Below are 13,051 nucleotides of genomic sequence, written 5' to 3'. Positions count from 1 at the left end.
GATAGCAGAACATACCTAAAATTCCACCTATTTTATATAATAAAGATATAGCTGAAATTACAAGGTTTTCTAGTATCCCACCCTTCAGAACTTCTTTTCGGAAGGTATTTGGGTCCAACACAGTGGGGTATATAATTGTTGCTTTGCACATCTGTACCATCAATGATCAATCAACCAATGGCTACATTTCATTATTGATCAACACTGACTAATTTAACCTGAGATTGAACTGACCCATGGTATAAACCAGTAAACAAAATATTTTGTGTCTAGAAACACCAACTCTCCGTAACAGACAATAAGTGGCAAAAAATACCCCGGCTAAATATTTCTGGCTGGAGTTCACACAAAAAGAACAGGGAACACTGAATCGTCAGATGGGTCAATTATGTCGCAGTATGTGTTTTCATCTGTACATATCACAAATTTGCAGCCTTATTAAAGTAATAGTGAAGAACAAAAGACCATATACACTCAAGTTTTTGTAGAGTGGGTGAGGCAATTGTAGTACCAAAGAGCACCCAATAGCACTGATATATTCTGTATCGAGCCGAAAGAAGATGCCTCTTTTTATTAGATGTCTATCCAGTAACTCACGCCCTACAAAAGATTATCTACATCTGTTGCTTGCGCAAACTATAACATTTTACCCGCAAATGAGGCTAGGGTGCTTTGCACATCTGTACCATCAATGATCAATCAACCAATGGCTACATTTCATTATTGATCAACACTGACTAATTTAACCTGAGATTGAACTGACCCATGGTATAAACCAGTAAACAAAATATTTTGTGTCTAGAAACACCAACTCTCCGTAACAGACAATAAGTGGCAAAAAATACCCCGGCTAAATATTTCTGGCTGGAGTTCACACAAAAAGAACAGGGAACACTGAATCGTCAGATGGATCAATTATGTCGCAGTATGTGTTTTCATCTGTACATATCACAAATTTGCAGCCTTAATAAAGTAATAGTGAAGAACAAAAGACCATATACACTCATGTTTTTGTAGAGTGGGTGAGGCAATTGTAGTACCAAAGAGCACCCAATAGCACTGATATATTCTGTATCGAGCCGAAAGAAGATGCCTCTTTTTATTAGATGTCTATCCAGTAACTCACGCCCTACAAAAGATTATCTACATCTGTTGCTTGCGCAAACTATAACATTTTACCCGCAAATGAGGCTAGGGGTGAAACTGTAATTTAGAAAATTGAAAAAAGCAAAGTATATGATCTGCTACCATACACATGGATTAAGCTAGATCCTCTTAATCCTTATTCACGTTGCACTGGTTAAGCTAGGCAATGAATTCTCTGCTTAACAGTTCTTCAACTTCTTCTACATGTTAATTTCCTTTCTTTTTAGCCACTTCACATTTAGTGGACAATTGACCAAGCGGATGAATTATCAAAGACATATGCAGCAGTATAGCTAATGTCTTCCGAAATGGCGAGCATGTTACATACCTCACATTCATCACCTGGTAAGGAGCAACGCTGACCGCCAGCATTGTTGACTGCGGAAGCTCTAGGTCACCTTAAACAGACAAGACACATGTGCATAAGTAACATATATCTGTTTCAGGTATTATCAAATATTGTACTTAATTTTAGGCAGGACGTATGGATCTCCGTTGTCACTCTACCTGGAAAGGGTAAGAACAAACGCACTGCAAGCGCAAGAAAAGCAGTCCACATCCCATATTCACTCCTAAAATTAGGAATAGACACCATAGGATAACTACGCCAAAAGTAAGTGTTCTTGTCTCAAAAAGAATAAACATCCAGTAGCTATAGCAAGAAAAGAGGAAAAGGTAATGATTCTTTTGGGCCAAATGGCAGAACCTTACTTGATCCATGAGATTACAGTGCTAGGTGCTTGCAGAACAAACAATGGCACGATGAAAGATTTGTGTATGCCTGTGCCTTTAGCAAGCAAGAGCACTCTGCAGGAGGGAAAAGAGTAATAAATAAATGCTCAAAAAATAGTCCAATCATTTGATGACAAAACCAAATACCCCCGCCGTTCCTAAATATAAGTCATTTAAGAGATTCCAATAAGTGACTACATATGGAACAGAATGAGTAAATCTACACTCTAAAATATGTCTATATACATCCGTATGTTGTAGTCCATTTGAAATCTCTCAAAAGACTTATATTTAGGAACGGAGGGAGTATGTCGCAGAATGAAATAAACTACATGGAGAATAGCAAGAGCCGAGTTTTTGAAGAATTATCACTTTCAGTTACACAAGATTGCCCGTCCTCAAGATAGCAATTACAATTTGGAGTCATGGCCTGAACAGCCCCAGTAACTCATCCAAGATCTGAAGCAAGATTACCACCTTGGTGTTGACAAGTTAGTGTCATAACATGAATGCGCTAATAACTTATGATGGATCAGAAGCATAAAGTAGATACACTACGGTTCCGCGGCAAGCTAAGCAAGTCACCAAGTGGACGGAACCTAAGCATCATGATACGAAAAGAGTACCATTCTTTAAGTTATGTTTAACAGACTGATGATGTTAACATGACTTGAATTTATACCTTGAGTAAATTTCTGCATTCGAATTATACGACATTCAAATTTTTAATACAAAAACCATGCATTGCAGTTTCCTGTGATAAAGAGTGACGCCACTGAACACAAGGTGTCATGTTAATGTGTAAACAGACTGAATATCTGGCAGTATTCGTTATCGCAGCATATGGTACTACAAGTACACTGTCTATCTAGTTCTTGTGAAGTGTGTTAATGTTGCTCCTACCTCCTAAAGATGTGAACATGATGCGTTAATTCTTTTACTTGCTGTGAAAATATCAGCTCGTGGTTACTGATCAAGAAACCAACTCCATCTAACAGTTGTTGCATGATGCCCTCTGAGTAACCATCGACAGGTTACAGAATGTATGACAGGATCGTGCATCTTACAATTTGACACCAGCAGTTGTGCAATTGACAGCCCTCGCAGGCAAAAGCACGAACATATTCGGAGCCCGAAAGGATTATGCGTTTCTGTATCATGAGCAAATCACATCGGAAAAGGTACCTTTGGGTATCGACGAGGAGATGGGGGAGGCACTCACGCCGCGGCCGCGATGGAGACACACTGCTTCATGAGCGGGATGATGTACACCGACGCGTTGCACACGACGGCGCTCCACCGGCTCCGGCACGGCGGGAACAGCGGCAGAGTGGCGCATCCCCTGCTGGCCCTGCATAAACGGCGCACACAGAGATCACCCGACGACACGGTGGGTAGACGAAAGGCGGGCGCCGGGGTAACCCGGCGAGCAGCTTCACCTGAGCGCGCCGGTCCGCGCGGCGGGGGGAAAGCCCGCCTTCCCGGCGGGCTGAGCCGCCCGCGCCCGCGGCGTCAGCACGGGGCAGGGCGCCGCAGTGGGGGGATCGCGAGGCGCAGCGAGATAACATGCTCTCGGTCCGGTCACGGGCGGGCCATTGACGCAGGCGAGGGCAAGGGATTCCATGGTTGTGGTAAGGCCTCAAGGGACTCCCAACCTCGTGGGACTCCCAATCAAGAGCTTGGTAGAGGATGGACCACGACCATGGGAGGGCGGGTGCTTGGTGGAGGAGGACCGAGGGGAGCCCATCGACGCAGGCGCCGCAGCGGGGATCGTGAGCGGCGTGGATGGCGTGGCGATTTTTTCAGCGGGTAGATGGGATGGGGAGGAGCGAGGAGGTTGCTAGCAGATAGGGGCGTGAGACGTGTGTGCCTGGTCGTTGCTTCGGGTTACCGGATCGTGGGGTAGAGGTTCATTGAACCGGTTCGTTTGTTCTCTGGGTTTTTTCCGCGTGTATCGCACGAGATGGAGGAGTAGCTAGCGAACAAGGCGTGCGGGTGGATTGTTTTCCTAGCGATTTCCTCGGTGCGGGATCGAAGTCGAATCATCGAGAGGAGATCAAACCATCACGACGTTCGATCCTCCTTTAATAGTAGAGATTTATACTATCTATATAGTGTACCAGTTTTGAATTGGATCTAAAGCATCAATCATAACCGTTGGTGCGCTAAATCTAACGGCTGACAGTAGTGGGATTTGTTATGAACAGTAGAACGTAACAACCTCCACGGTTTTCTGGAACCATCGCTTTCCCACTTCCCAGAAAAGAGGCCCAATACGTGATACATCTTGGGCCATGTTGCAGATTGAGTGGAGGACGAGCTAAGCCCAAGGCAGAATTTGCAAATTCTTCTCTGTGTCATAAGGATGGGCTTCCATACTTGCCACCTCAGCAATACTTACAAAATTGTCTCACCTCAATAAAAAATACTAAATTTTCTAAAAAAATAATACTTGCTAAAAAAAGTTATACTTACATTCGGTTTCTAAAAAAAATCACTCCATGACTGTAAGATGTGCATTGCATGTGTAAGCGTGGTGTTCTGGACAGGGGAAAAAACAAAACTGATACTATATAAAAGTTACTATTCATATTTTTTGGACTTGTGGTTTTTTGTTGCCGAGGATACCACGATAGTCATTCCCCCGTGAAACTTTTTACACGAGTATTATGCTAGATCATGTTTGTTAAATAAGTTTCAGAAAGTTTTGAATCTTTATTTTTAATTGATTTTCAATTCGGATGCATTGCCCGCCATGTTCCAAAGATCCGCACAGACATAATAGTTTCCACAATATACACTCGAAGAAAGGGAAAATGCGACATAAAAAATTGTATATAAGCAAGAAAGATAATTATAGTCAAGTGCTACACGTTTATCAAGCATATATATTTTACGAAATAAGATGATGACCGGCGCGTTGATGCCACAACCTTGCTAAAAAAGCATAAATAGTTGCTAAAAAACATGTAAAGCTAATGGAAAGCAACATCCCGAAAATGAGTTATAGCTACTGGAAAGCATAAATGGTTGCATGACTAGAAAAAATAAATAATGAGTTTTAGCTATTTAAAAATTGAAGAATTCAACATCCTTGGCATGCATGCTATAAACGTGCAAAGCACGTGCCAATTGCTAGTATTATTTATTATATAGTGTACGAGTTTGGATTGCCCCTATGGCATCAATCCCAACCACTGATCTCCTAAATCTAACGGCTGATATTAGAGGGATTCGCAGTGAACAGTAGCCCGTAGCTAAATCTACCGGGTTCTGGAACCATCGCAACTTACCTCCTAGAAAAGAAGACCGATGCCTGCTCTGCCATGTTGCAATTGTCAGGTTATGATGAGTGAAAAAAAGAACAGGCTGTGAGCCCATGGGAGATGGTCCGAGAGGAGAAACCAAAGTTGAAATAAACAATTTGTGAATTCCACCACGTACATCTTTGTTTATATTCTTCGAAAATTTCTCGGTGACAGCGGGTGGTGTTTGTATTATACTACCAATTACTCCCTCCGTTCCCAAAAACTTGTCTTTCTAGGCATTTCAAATGGACTCAACATACGAATATATGTAGACATATTTTAAAATGTAGATTCACTCATTTTGCGTCGTATGTAGTCACTTGTTGAAATTTCTAGAAAGACAAGTATTTAGGAATGGAGGGAGTAGTAAATTTCTAAATGTTATTCTGCATACATCAACAATATACTTTTTCCCGCCGCAAAAAAAAATTCGCTCGGAATTCATTTTTCAAAGTAATGTATGTTTTTTTCTTTTGTCGAAATCACATCATACTGTTAAGACGTGCATTGCACGTACATATACACTAGTCTCTACTATTAAAGGGGATCTGCAGTAGTCATCGTGATGGTTAGACCACCTCGTTCGATCCCCCGCCTCGTACGATGCATCCACCCCTTGATGGCATGCAGTAAGAAAAACGTTGCATCCCGCACGCACAAGAAACCAGAAAAACCAGCACACGATCCCACACATCGTGGCTCAATTTTTTTGAGAGAATAAACCGCCCCCACCTCTCCCTGAGCCCTCGCTCCCAATCTCGTCTCTCTCCTGCCAAATACCGTCGCCGCCAGAGAGAGGAAGGAGCGCAGCAGATGCACCGAGGAGCAGGGGGTCGCCTCGCTCGCTTCTGTTGACCACCGCCACCTCCACCGCCGTTGACGCCGCGGCAGACGCGGTGAGTCCCAAGCCGCGGGACACTGGGCGCGGCCACCCTGTCGCAGCGACAGGAAGAGCAGGGCCGCGGGAGCCAGCGACGGCTCCGGCCCGCCCCGAACCTGAGCTCCGCCCCCAGGCGAGCTCCGGGTCCGCCGCCCCGTAATCCGCTCGAGTCGCGCCTAACGCCATGGTTTATTGCAGGTGGAGGTGGAGTACGTGCCGGAGATGCCCGACCTCGGCGCCGACGACCCCCTCCCCCTCGGCGCCTTCGCGGCGGCCCCCGCCCCCAGGCGAGCTCCAGTTCCTCCGCCCCGTAATCTGCTCGAGCCGTGCGCCTAACGCCATGGCGGCGAGAGCATGGGCGGTCGGTGGTGAGGACTAGCTCGAAGAGGAGGAGTCCGCCACTATGAGGACCTTGTTCAACAACACTACTCCGGCCTCCGGCAATGGCAGGTTGGGGATATCTGAGATGTGTCTTCTCCGCCTCCAGTAAAGATTTTGTGTGATTGTTTGGTTTGCAATATATTAGGCAGTGTTATTTCTTCATGTTATTAGCTGCCCATTTGAGACGTGAGGAAAAGAACAGCGGCGATGGACAACCCTACACAGCGCCACTCGTTGTCATCTTGTCGGTCAAGTAGGTGCATCGGAGGCTGCTCCAAGCCTCCACCATGGAATCAAATGGGTGAGGTCTTTTGCCCCTTTCCAAATTCAGAAACCTCCCACTTCTATGTATATGAATTTATCCTTACTTGTTACTCCAATGTTTTAATTAGTATAAGGGTGCATTGGCCGTTCTATTCATTAGTTGATCCATCTCCCACTTTATATTGCTCCTCATCTCCCATTTTTTTTATCACACAATTCAGCAGAAATTCTTTTCTTGCCAAACTGAAGTAATATATTCAAGTCAAAAATTGTACTGGCAACAATTGTAAATTCAGAAAGCATGAAGAAAATAAACTTGCTAATAATGCAATCAGAACAGAGAGTTATGGACATCAGGACATGTTTCTTTACTTTTCGCGTACTTTTGCACCATCAATTATCAGTTGTAAATTGTGATCACTCGGTTCACTAATATAGTTGCTTGTTGATCTTGGTCGCCGTTTCCAGTTTGCCCTGTCATCTTGCTCATAATGCAGTCAACTTTATTTCACTTTCAGCATCATGGATCATTCGACCCTTCTGCACACTCAATGAACAAGGGAGCTAGAGCGCTGAAACTTCCCGTGTTTTTAGTTTGTTGATGCATGACTGTTTTTCTTGCTATCATTGTCATGTATTTTTTCATCCATGTTAACCACTAACCCACAGCTTAGCTAGACAGAGCTTCTTCTTTTTTTGCTATACAAACGCTTATGTACCTTACATATTCTTTTATTAGCATACAATTAATCAGTGTTGCACACTGATGGCAGGAATTCTACTATACAGGATTATAACAAGGGGAAAGGATAAGGAAGAAGGGGGCTCTATGAATAAAGAACAAGAAGGTGTCCCTGAAAAATAAGCAGCTGGAGAACAACAAGCTTATTGTTGGCTTTCTACAGAAAATGTCGTAACACCTGAGAAAATTGCTGGTGAGAACATCACACATGTTCTTATAGTTTTTAAGTGAAAAACTTCTTTGTTTATCTCTTTTTTACTAGAATAATAGATAATGGGGCATACATATTTGAGAAGGCTTAGTGCAATTAATCCCTTTATCTTGCAGTACTTTACACATGGGCACATGGGTTCCATTATCAGAATAGGAGAGCCTAGCAGTACAAAATCAAGGCTCTGTACTATATCGTTGGCCAAAGGTTATACATATGTACCTATACTGATTTATTTATATTTGTAGCATTTGAGATGGTTGGCTTGTCAATGCTACAAATCGGTATTTCTACTTCTAGAGAAATGTATGTTCGTTTTCCGAATAACTGCTATTGACCTTACATGATTCTTTGAAGTCATACTAATTTGGATTTGTTATAACATACACTTGAACATTTATAGTAGAGATATCTGACTTTGTCTGTTGGAAATTGATATCAACCTACATGGATAGTGCTATTGTTCCTTTGCATAAGCCAAATTAGTCCTGACTATTATAGACTGCCATTTCTTATAGCACTAGGAAAAATGAATGTGGTTACTCACTGTTTCAGATGAGTGTGTCAATAATTTGGCAATGTGGTGTCGAAGTCTTCGCCCATGAGGTTACACCTTCAAGGGTGACATTGAAGAAGCATTCAGATGCACAGATATAAGAGAAGATCAACTTGCATGCACAAGTTGTGTTGCAGACGATGGGGCCATGCGGTTGAATGTGTCTGGTCAAGTTGAGCAAGAAGCATGATATCATTAGCGAGATGTTCACAAAATTTCTTCAAAGTTTATTTGATGGTGTGGCATATTTTTTCTGGTTAAGTTTTCTGTATATTTCTATATTTATTTGTACAAACTTGAAGCTACAGATGAACTTCATATACTCTGCCAACTTCGTTCAATAAGATCAAAATATGCAATATGTTTTTGAATAGTATATGTTCTATATGGTTCTGAATAGCATATGTATGTTCAACAGTATTCAAATTCTTTCTTTTCAGAGGGAAATAATCTTTTCGATGGTAAATATATTCCAAAGCAATATAACTATCATTGGATTCACTAATTCATGCATTATCGATAGTGGTAGAGGCAGAGAAAATGTTGTCAAATTAGAAGAGTGTAGGTTGTTCTATGGTGGTGGGTACGATTGTAGTGTGCAGCCTTGAGGTTTTACATGCCATCAGTACAGGATCCTAGCACTGCCTAAATTTGTTGCTCCGTGGCAATGCACGGGCATTCAGCTAGTATAACAAAAAGGAGAAGGAAGCGTGCACCAGAATTTTGAATTCGTTTACTGGCGGGCGGAACACCAAGTGGACTGGCCCAGTTGGGCATTCCCTTCAGCCAGAGCTCACTGTTGATTGCGTAAGGCGAGACATAGGGAACCCCGCAAACCACTCCATCCCTTACGTTCTATTCGTGCATATGGATAACAAAACATAAATGTTAACGCCCACACGTGTGGCACGAAGCAACATGGCCCAAACGCCTCCAGTATCATTCATTTTGCCACATCAAAACACATGACATTAGCGGGAATCTTTTTGGTTTTTGGCTTAGAAATGTTTTATCTCCTAATTAAAATATTTAATTAAAAAACTGTTTTCACCACTAAACCTGTCTCGATGAGATCTTCAAAACTAGATCTCATGTTAATATGTTTCGACGATTTTTTTTGGCCAAAAGTTGCCATGATGCTTACACTGTAGTTGTCATAGTGTTACACTAAAGTTGCCATGTTGTAATTTTAATTTATAGATCGTGACAATTTTAGTATTTTAACAATGGCAATTCCAGTACTTTGACCATGAAAATTATTTTTTGTATGAACCATGGCAATTATAAGTGCATGTATCACAGAAATTTTAGTTTGTGGTTCATGGCAAGTCTAGTTTTTAATTCCTCGCTTTATAATATAACAAAATTTAATTTTAAATATAGAAGAAAATAGCTGAAACATATCATGCAACTTCAGTGTAAATATCATGGCAATTCATGTGTAATAGACATGACAACTTTTAAAAGTCGTCGAAACATATTGATATGAGATCTAGTTTTGAAGATCTCGCGTGATGGATTTAATGGTGAAAACGAATCTTCAGTCGAATTTTTCATTAAAAAGATAAAACGATTTAAAAACGGGAAATCCAAAAAGATTCTCACATGCATGCATGCGGTGACGTGGTGTCTGTGTGTTATAGGACGTGTGGGCGGTTGTCGCTCCCACCAGACGTGTGGGTGTAACATCCCAAAATTCTAAATTTTGGAATGTTATATTAATTAAGTAATAATGATTGCTTGTGTGATTTGTTGTGTGAAATTGAGTGAAATTTGAAACTTTTTAAAGTTAAATAAGAGGTAATAAAAGGACTTTCCCAAACTTTCATTTCTTGCTTTTAGTTCCATAGAATTCAAAAAGATTAAATTCAAAACAAACCCTAGAGTGAAGATAATATGACTTCTTCCATCAAAGAAATGAAAAGGGATTTGAAAATGATTTGAACTCCATTTGAAATATTTTTAAACCAGGAACTTCAAGCCACTCAAGGATTTTCATAAGGGAAGATAACATTACTTCTTCAAAATCGAAATAGAGTGCGAAGTAGGAGGCCATATTCAAAATGGCATTTGAGCTACTTTTGAAAATACTCCAGATGGGTTAATTTTGCATACAACACTTACTATTTCAAGTTTGTTGTACAAAACACCATCTAGTAATCTTTCATCCATTGTTTCACTATGTTAGCGTGATTCCCGATGAGCGGAATCCTCTTGTGTGCACACGTGGCAAAGAAAAAACCTATGGCATTAGCCGACCAAGAAAAACTACTAACATTCACAGTTTTAGTTGCCCGTTATAACTTTTTGTTAAAACTTAACATTTAAACTAATCTAAAAATCAGTAGATCGTACAATGTACCTAGTACTGTTTTGAGAATTTTTAGCTTATTTTGACATTTGGGAGATACTGGCAGTTTGTTGGCTCAGTTGATTTTTGTTGAAAATTCAACATTTTCTAGAAAAAAAATTGCAAGTAATATATGAACCAAGTATTGATTTGGAATTTTTTTGACTCATTTGGACCATGGTTTCAGGATCTACTGAATTAGATTTATTTTTTTGTCCAAGGCGGCTAACTTGGCTTTTATTGCCACATGTACACCTACAAGCGAGGCTCATCTATTAGAGATATGTAAAAAGAATCGAATTATGGATTAGACCTAACTGCAATAGATTACAACAATAGGTGGCGTTTTCTGCAACAAACCCTAAGAAAAAATGTTCTATGCAATTTTGACACACATAGTTGGACGTTTGTGTAATTTTCTCTCTCATATATCGCACCCTTATGGCATTGGGAGGGGAGAAAACAAATTATTTGACAACAACTCTAAGGGGGAAGAGTAACGTCCCATCTGAAAGAACATGTGGTGCCCCCATGTTTGGTTTTGGTAATTGATGACAACCTTTATGGACTAATGGTTGCCTTGAGTTATATTTAAAGGATTTGTCCATAGACTTTTCTTGAAGTCCATTTGTTGGTTTCAAGGAGTTTATGTGTTGACCAAGGTTCTATTCAAGGAATTATCCAAAGATTGGTCATAGAGAAGACATGATACAAGGTTGATCAAGACTAAGTCAAAGAATGAATCAAGTTGATCAACACATAAAGCATGCAAGATGTACTGAGAGGGGGAACCAGATCCTCTGACATGCAGGAGGCAAGTCAGGGAGATACAGTGTCCTCTCTGTATAAAACAGAGAAGGAAAGGCAGAGACATTGTACTGTTAATAAAATCAACGTGGATTCATTACTGTTCATGGGTAATTACAGTTTATAAATCATGGTGTTATATTTCAAACCATGAAAAAACAACGAAAGGATGTCAGGGTCCTATAGCATACCTGACTTTCCTACTGATGTTAGAGGATCTGAATCCCCAAGAGGGGTCAAGTAATCTCATGGTATGGTAAGCATTGTCTTACGCTTTGTGTACTAACCCGTGGTCTATGTGAGAGTTGTTTGTGGGGTTAGGTATGTTTCCATGGTTGTGCATCAAAAGGATGATATCATATATCCCATGGAAGATGACATCAAGTGGTGATTGTCATCAGGATTGCGGTGTGCAAATTTAAGTGGAGCATCACAAAGAGATCATGCTTGAAGCTTGCCGTCCATTGTGGTGACAATGGACTTGTGAATATGTGTTGAAGAGTGGCTCATCCATAGTGGCGTATAGGGGAGAAATCAACTAGTCTTCATCGAGCCAACACAATCAAGAAAGGTGGTCCAACTTGAGGAAGTCAAGATCGTCGTCATCTAGTTCAGGTGGACTATGTGCAAGGCAAAGGTTTGCCCTTGATAGGATTTCTATTTTATGTTCTCATGGTGGTAGTTGGGAGACCAGGTTATAGGATCGATTGTCGTACTATCAAGGGGGGCTCCCAAGTGAATAGCTTGATCGTATCGTTCGTCGAGAGTTCAAACCATTGCATCCTTGCATCATCTTTCTTGGTTCTTGTTTATTTTTTCTTGGTGTGAGTTTTAGAGCTTATGGTGGTCTTCTTGACAAGCTCGAGTTCATCGAAAATGGAATTCACATGCCTCTTCTATGATGTTTTTGATGTTTGAGTTTTTGCCGGTTCTTCATTCATAGAGGTTTCACATCTCTATATCCAAACAAAGTACTCTTTGGATAGTACTCGTCGTCATCTATCCAACAAGCTTGAGTTTGCTCAATTCGAAGCTCATATGCAGAAGTTATGGCAGTTCTGGTTTTCTTGCTGCATCTGTGTTGCTTAGGGGCTTGCTTGATGCACCCTTGCGGTAGTATCACTCTAGGCAGAGGTAGTACCGCTTGAGTGACGGTGCCGTCCAAGTCGGGCGGTAGTACCGCTTGTAAGCAGTACTTCTGTTGTTCCAGTTCTGCACACACTTTCGCTTATTCTAGGGGTTCTGCTTTTCGTGTCGGGTTCTGCGGTTGTAGGGCGGCAGTCAGGTGCGGTAGTACCGCCTATAAGCAGTAGTACCATCCCGGTCGGACGGTAGTACCGCTGCTGGGGTACTGTCGTCGTGCTCTGCTATGCCCTACCTCCTCTGCTCCTGTGTTTTGCTTCTTCCCACGGTAGTATCGCTGGGATGAGCGGTAGTACTGCTCTGGCGGCTCTACCTCCCCAAGGTTCCTAGCCTTTGCCCTATTTTCCTAGATCTACCGCCCGAGCGGTAGTACCGCTTGTGTGCGAGCTGAGCACATAACGGTTGAATTTTGGAGGGCCTATAAAAGGGGGTCTTCTTCCCGATTGAACCTCGTCCTTCTAGCTCATATTCTTCCCCCAATATTGACCTTCTTCGAGCTTGCTATCTCTCAAGCCCTCCATGGATTCTTGC

General features: G+C 41.7%; 1 protein-coding gene and 1 long non-coding RNA gene across 2 annotated transcripts; one reads left to right on the top strand and one right to left on the bottom strand.

Moving 5' to 3' along the window:
• Positions 1–142: 142 nt before the first annotated feature.
• LOC123089942 (uncharacterized) lies at positions 143–3,502 on the bottom strand. The gene is made up of 5 exons (XM_044511472.1): positions 3,318–3,502; positions 3,064–3,123; positions 1,858–1,953; positions 1,654–1,718; positions 143–1,544 (listed from the first exon to the last, which is right to left on the bottom strand). The coding sequence occupies exons 1-5, from the start codon at positions 3,500–3,502 to the stop codon at positions 1,354–1,356; spliced, it is 597 nt and encodes a 198-aa protein (XP_044367407.1). The 3' UTR covers positions 143–1,353.
• Positions 3,503–6,648: 3,146 nt separating this feature from the next.
• LOC123090919 (uncharacterized) lies at positions 6,649–8,458 on the top strand. The gene is made up of 3 exons (XR_006442663.1): positions 6,649–6,753; positions 7,485–7,646; positions 7,781–8,458. It is a non-coding gene; the product is annotated as an uncharacterized lncRNA (long non-coding RNA).
• Positions 8,459–13,051: the final 4,593 nt, after the last annotated feature.

This window comes from Triticum aestivum, chromosome 4B (assembly GCF_018294505.1).
Source record: "Triticum aestivum cultivar Chinese Spring chromosome 4B, IWGSC CS RefSeq v2.1, whole genome shotgun sequence".
NCBI lineage: Eukaryota > Viridiplantae > Streptophyta > Magnoliopsida > Poales > Poaceae > Triticum > Triticum aestivum.
Note: the sequence above shows the minus strand (reverse complement) of the source record. Positions and strands in the feature narration are given on the sequence as shown.

What these genes read in the sequence shown, in the direction of transcription:
- LOC123089942 (XM_044511472.1), bottom strand. Translation starts at nt 3,502, where the DNA reads ATGGAATCCCTTGCCCTCGCCTGCGTCAATGGCCCGCCCGTGACCGGA. An exon ending in ACTGTAATCTCATGGATCAA is followed by an intron (nt 1,719 to 1,857) that starts GTAAGGTTCTGC and finishes TCCTAATTTTAG; the next exon opens with GAGTGAATATGGGATGTGGA. An exon ending in TTTGTTCTTACCCTTTCCAG is followed by an intron (nt 1,545 to 1,653) that starts GTAGAGTGACAA and finishes TGTCTGTTTAAG; the next exon opens with GTGACCTAGAGCTTCCGCAG.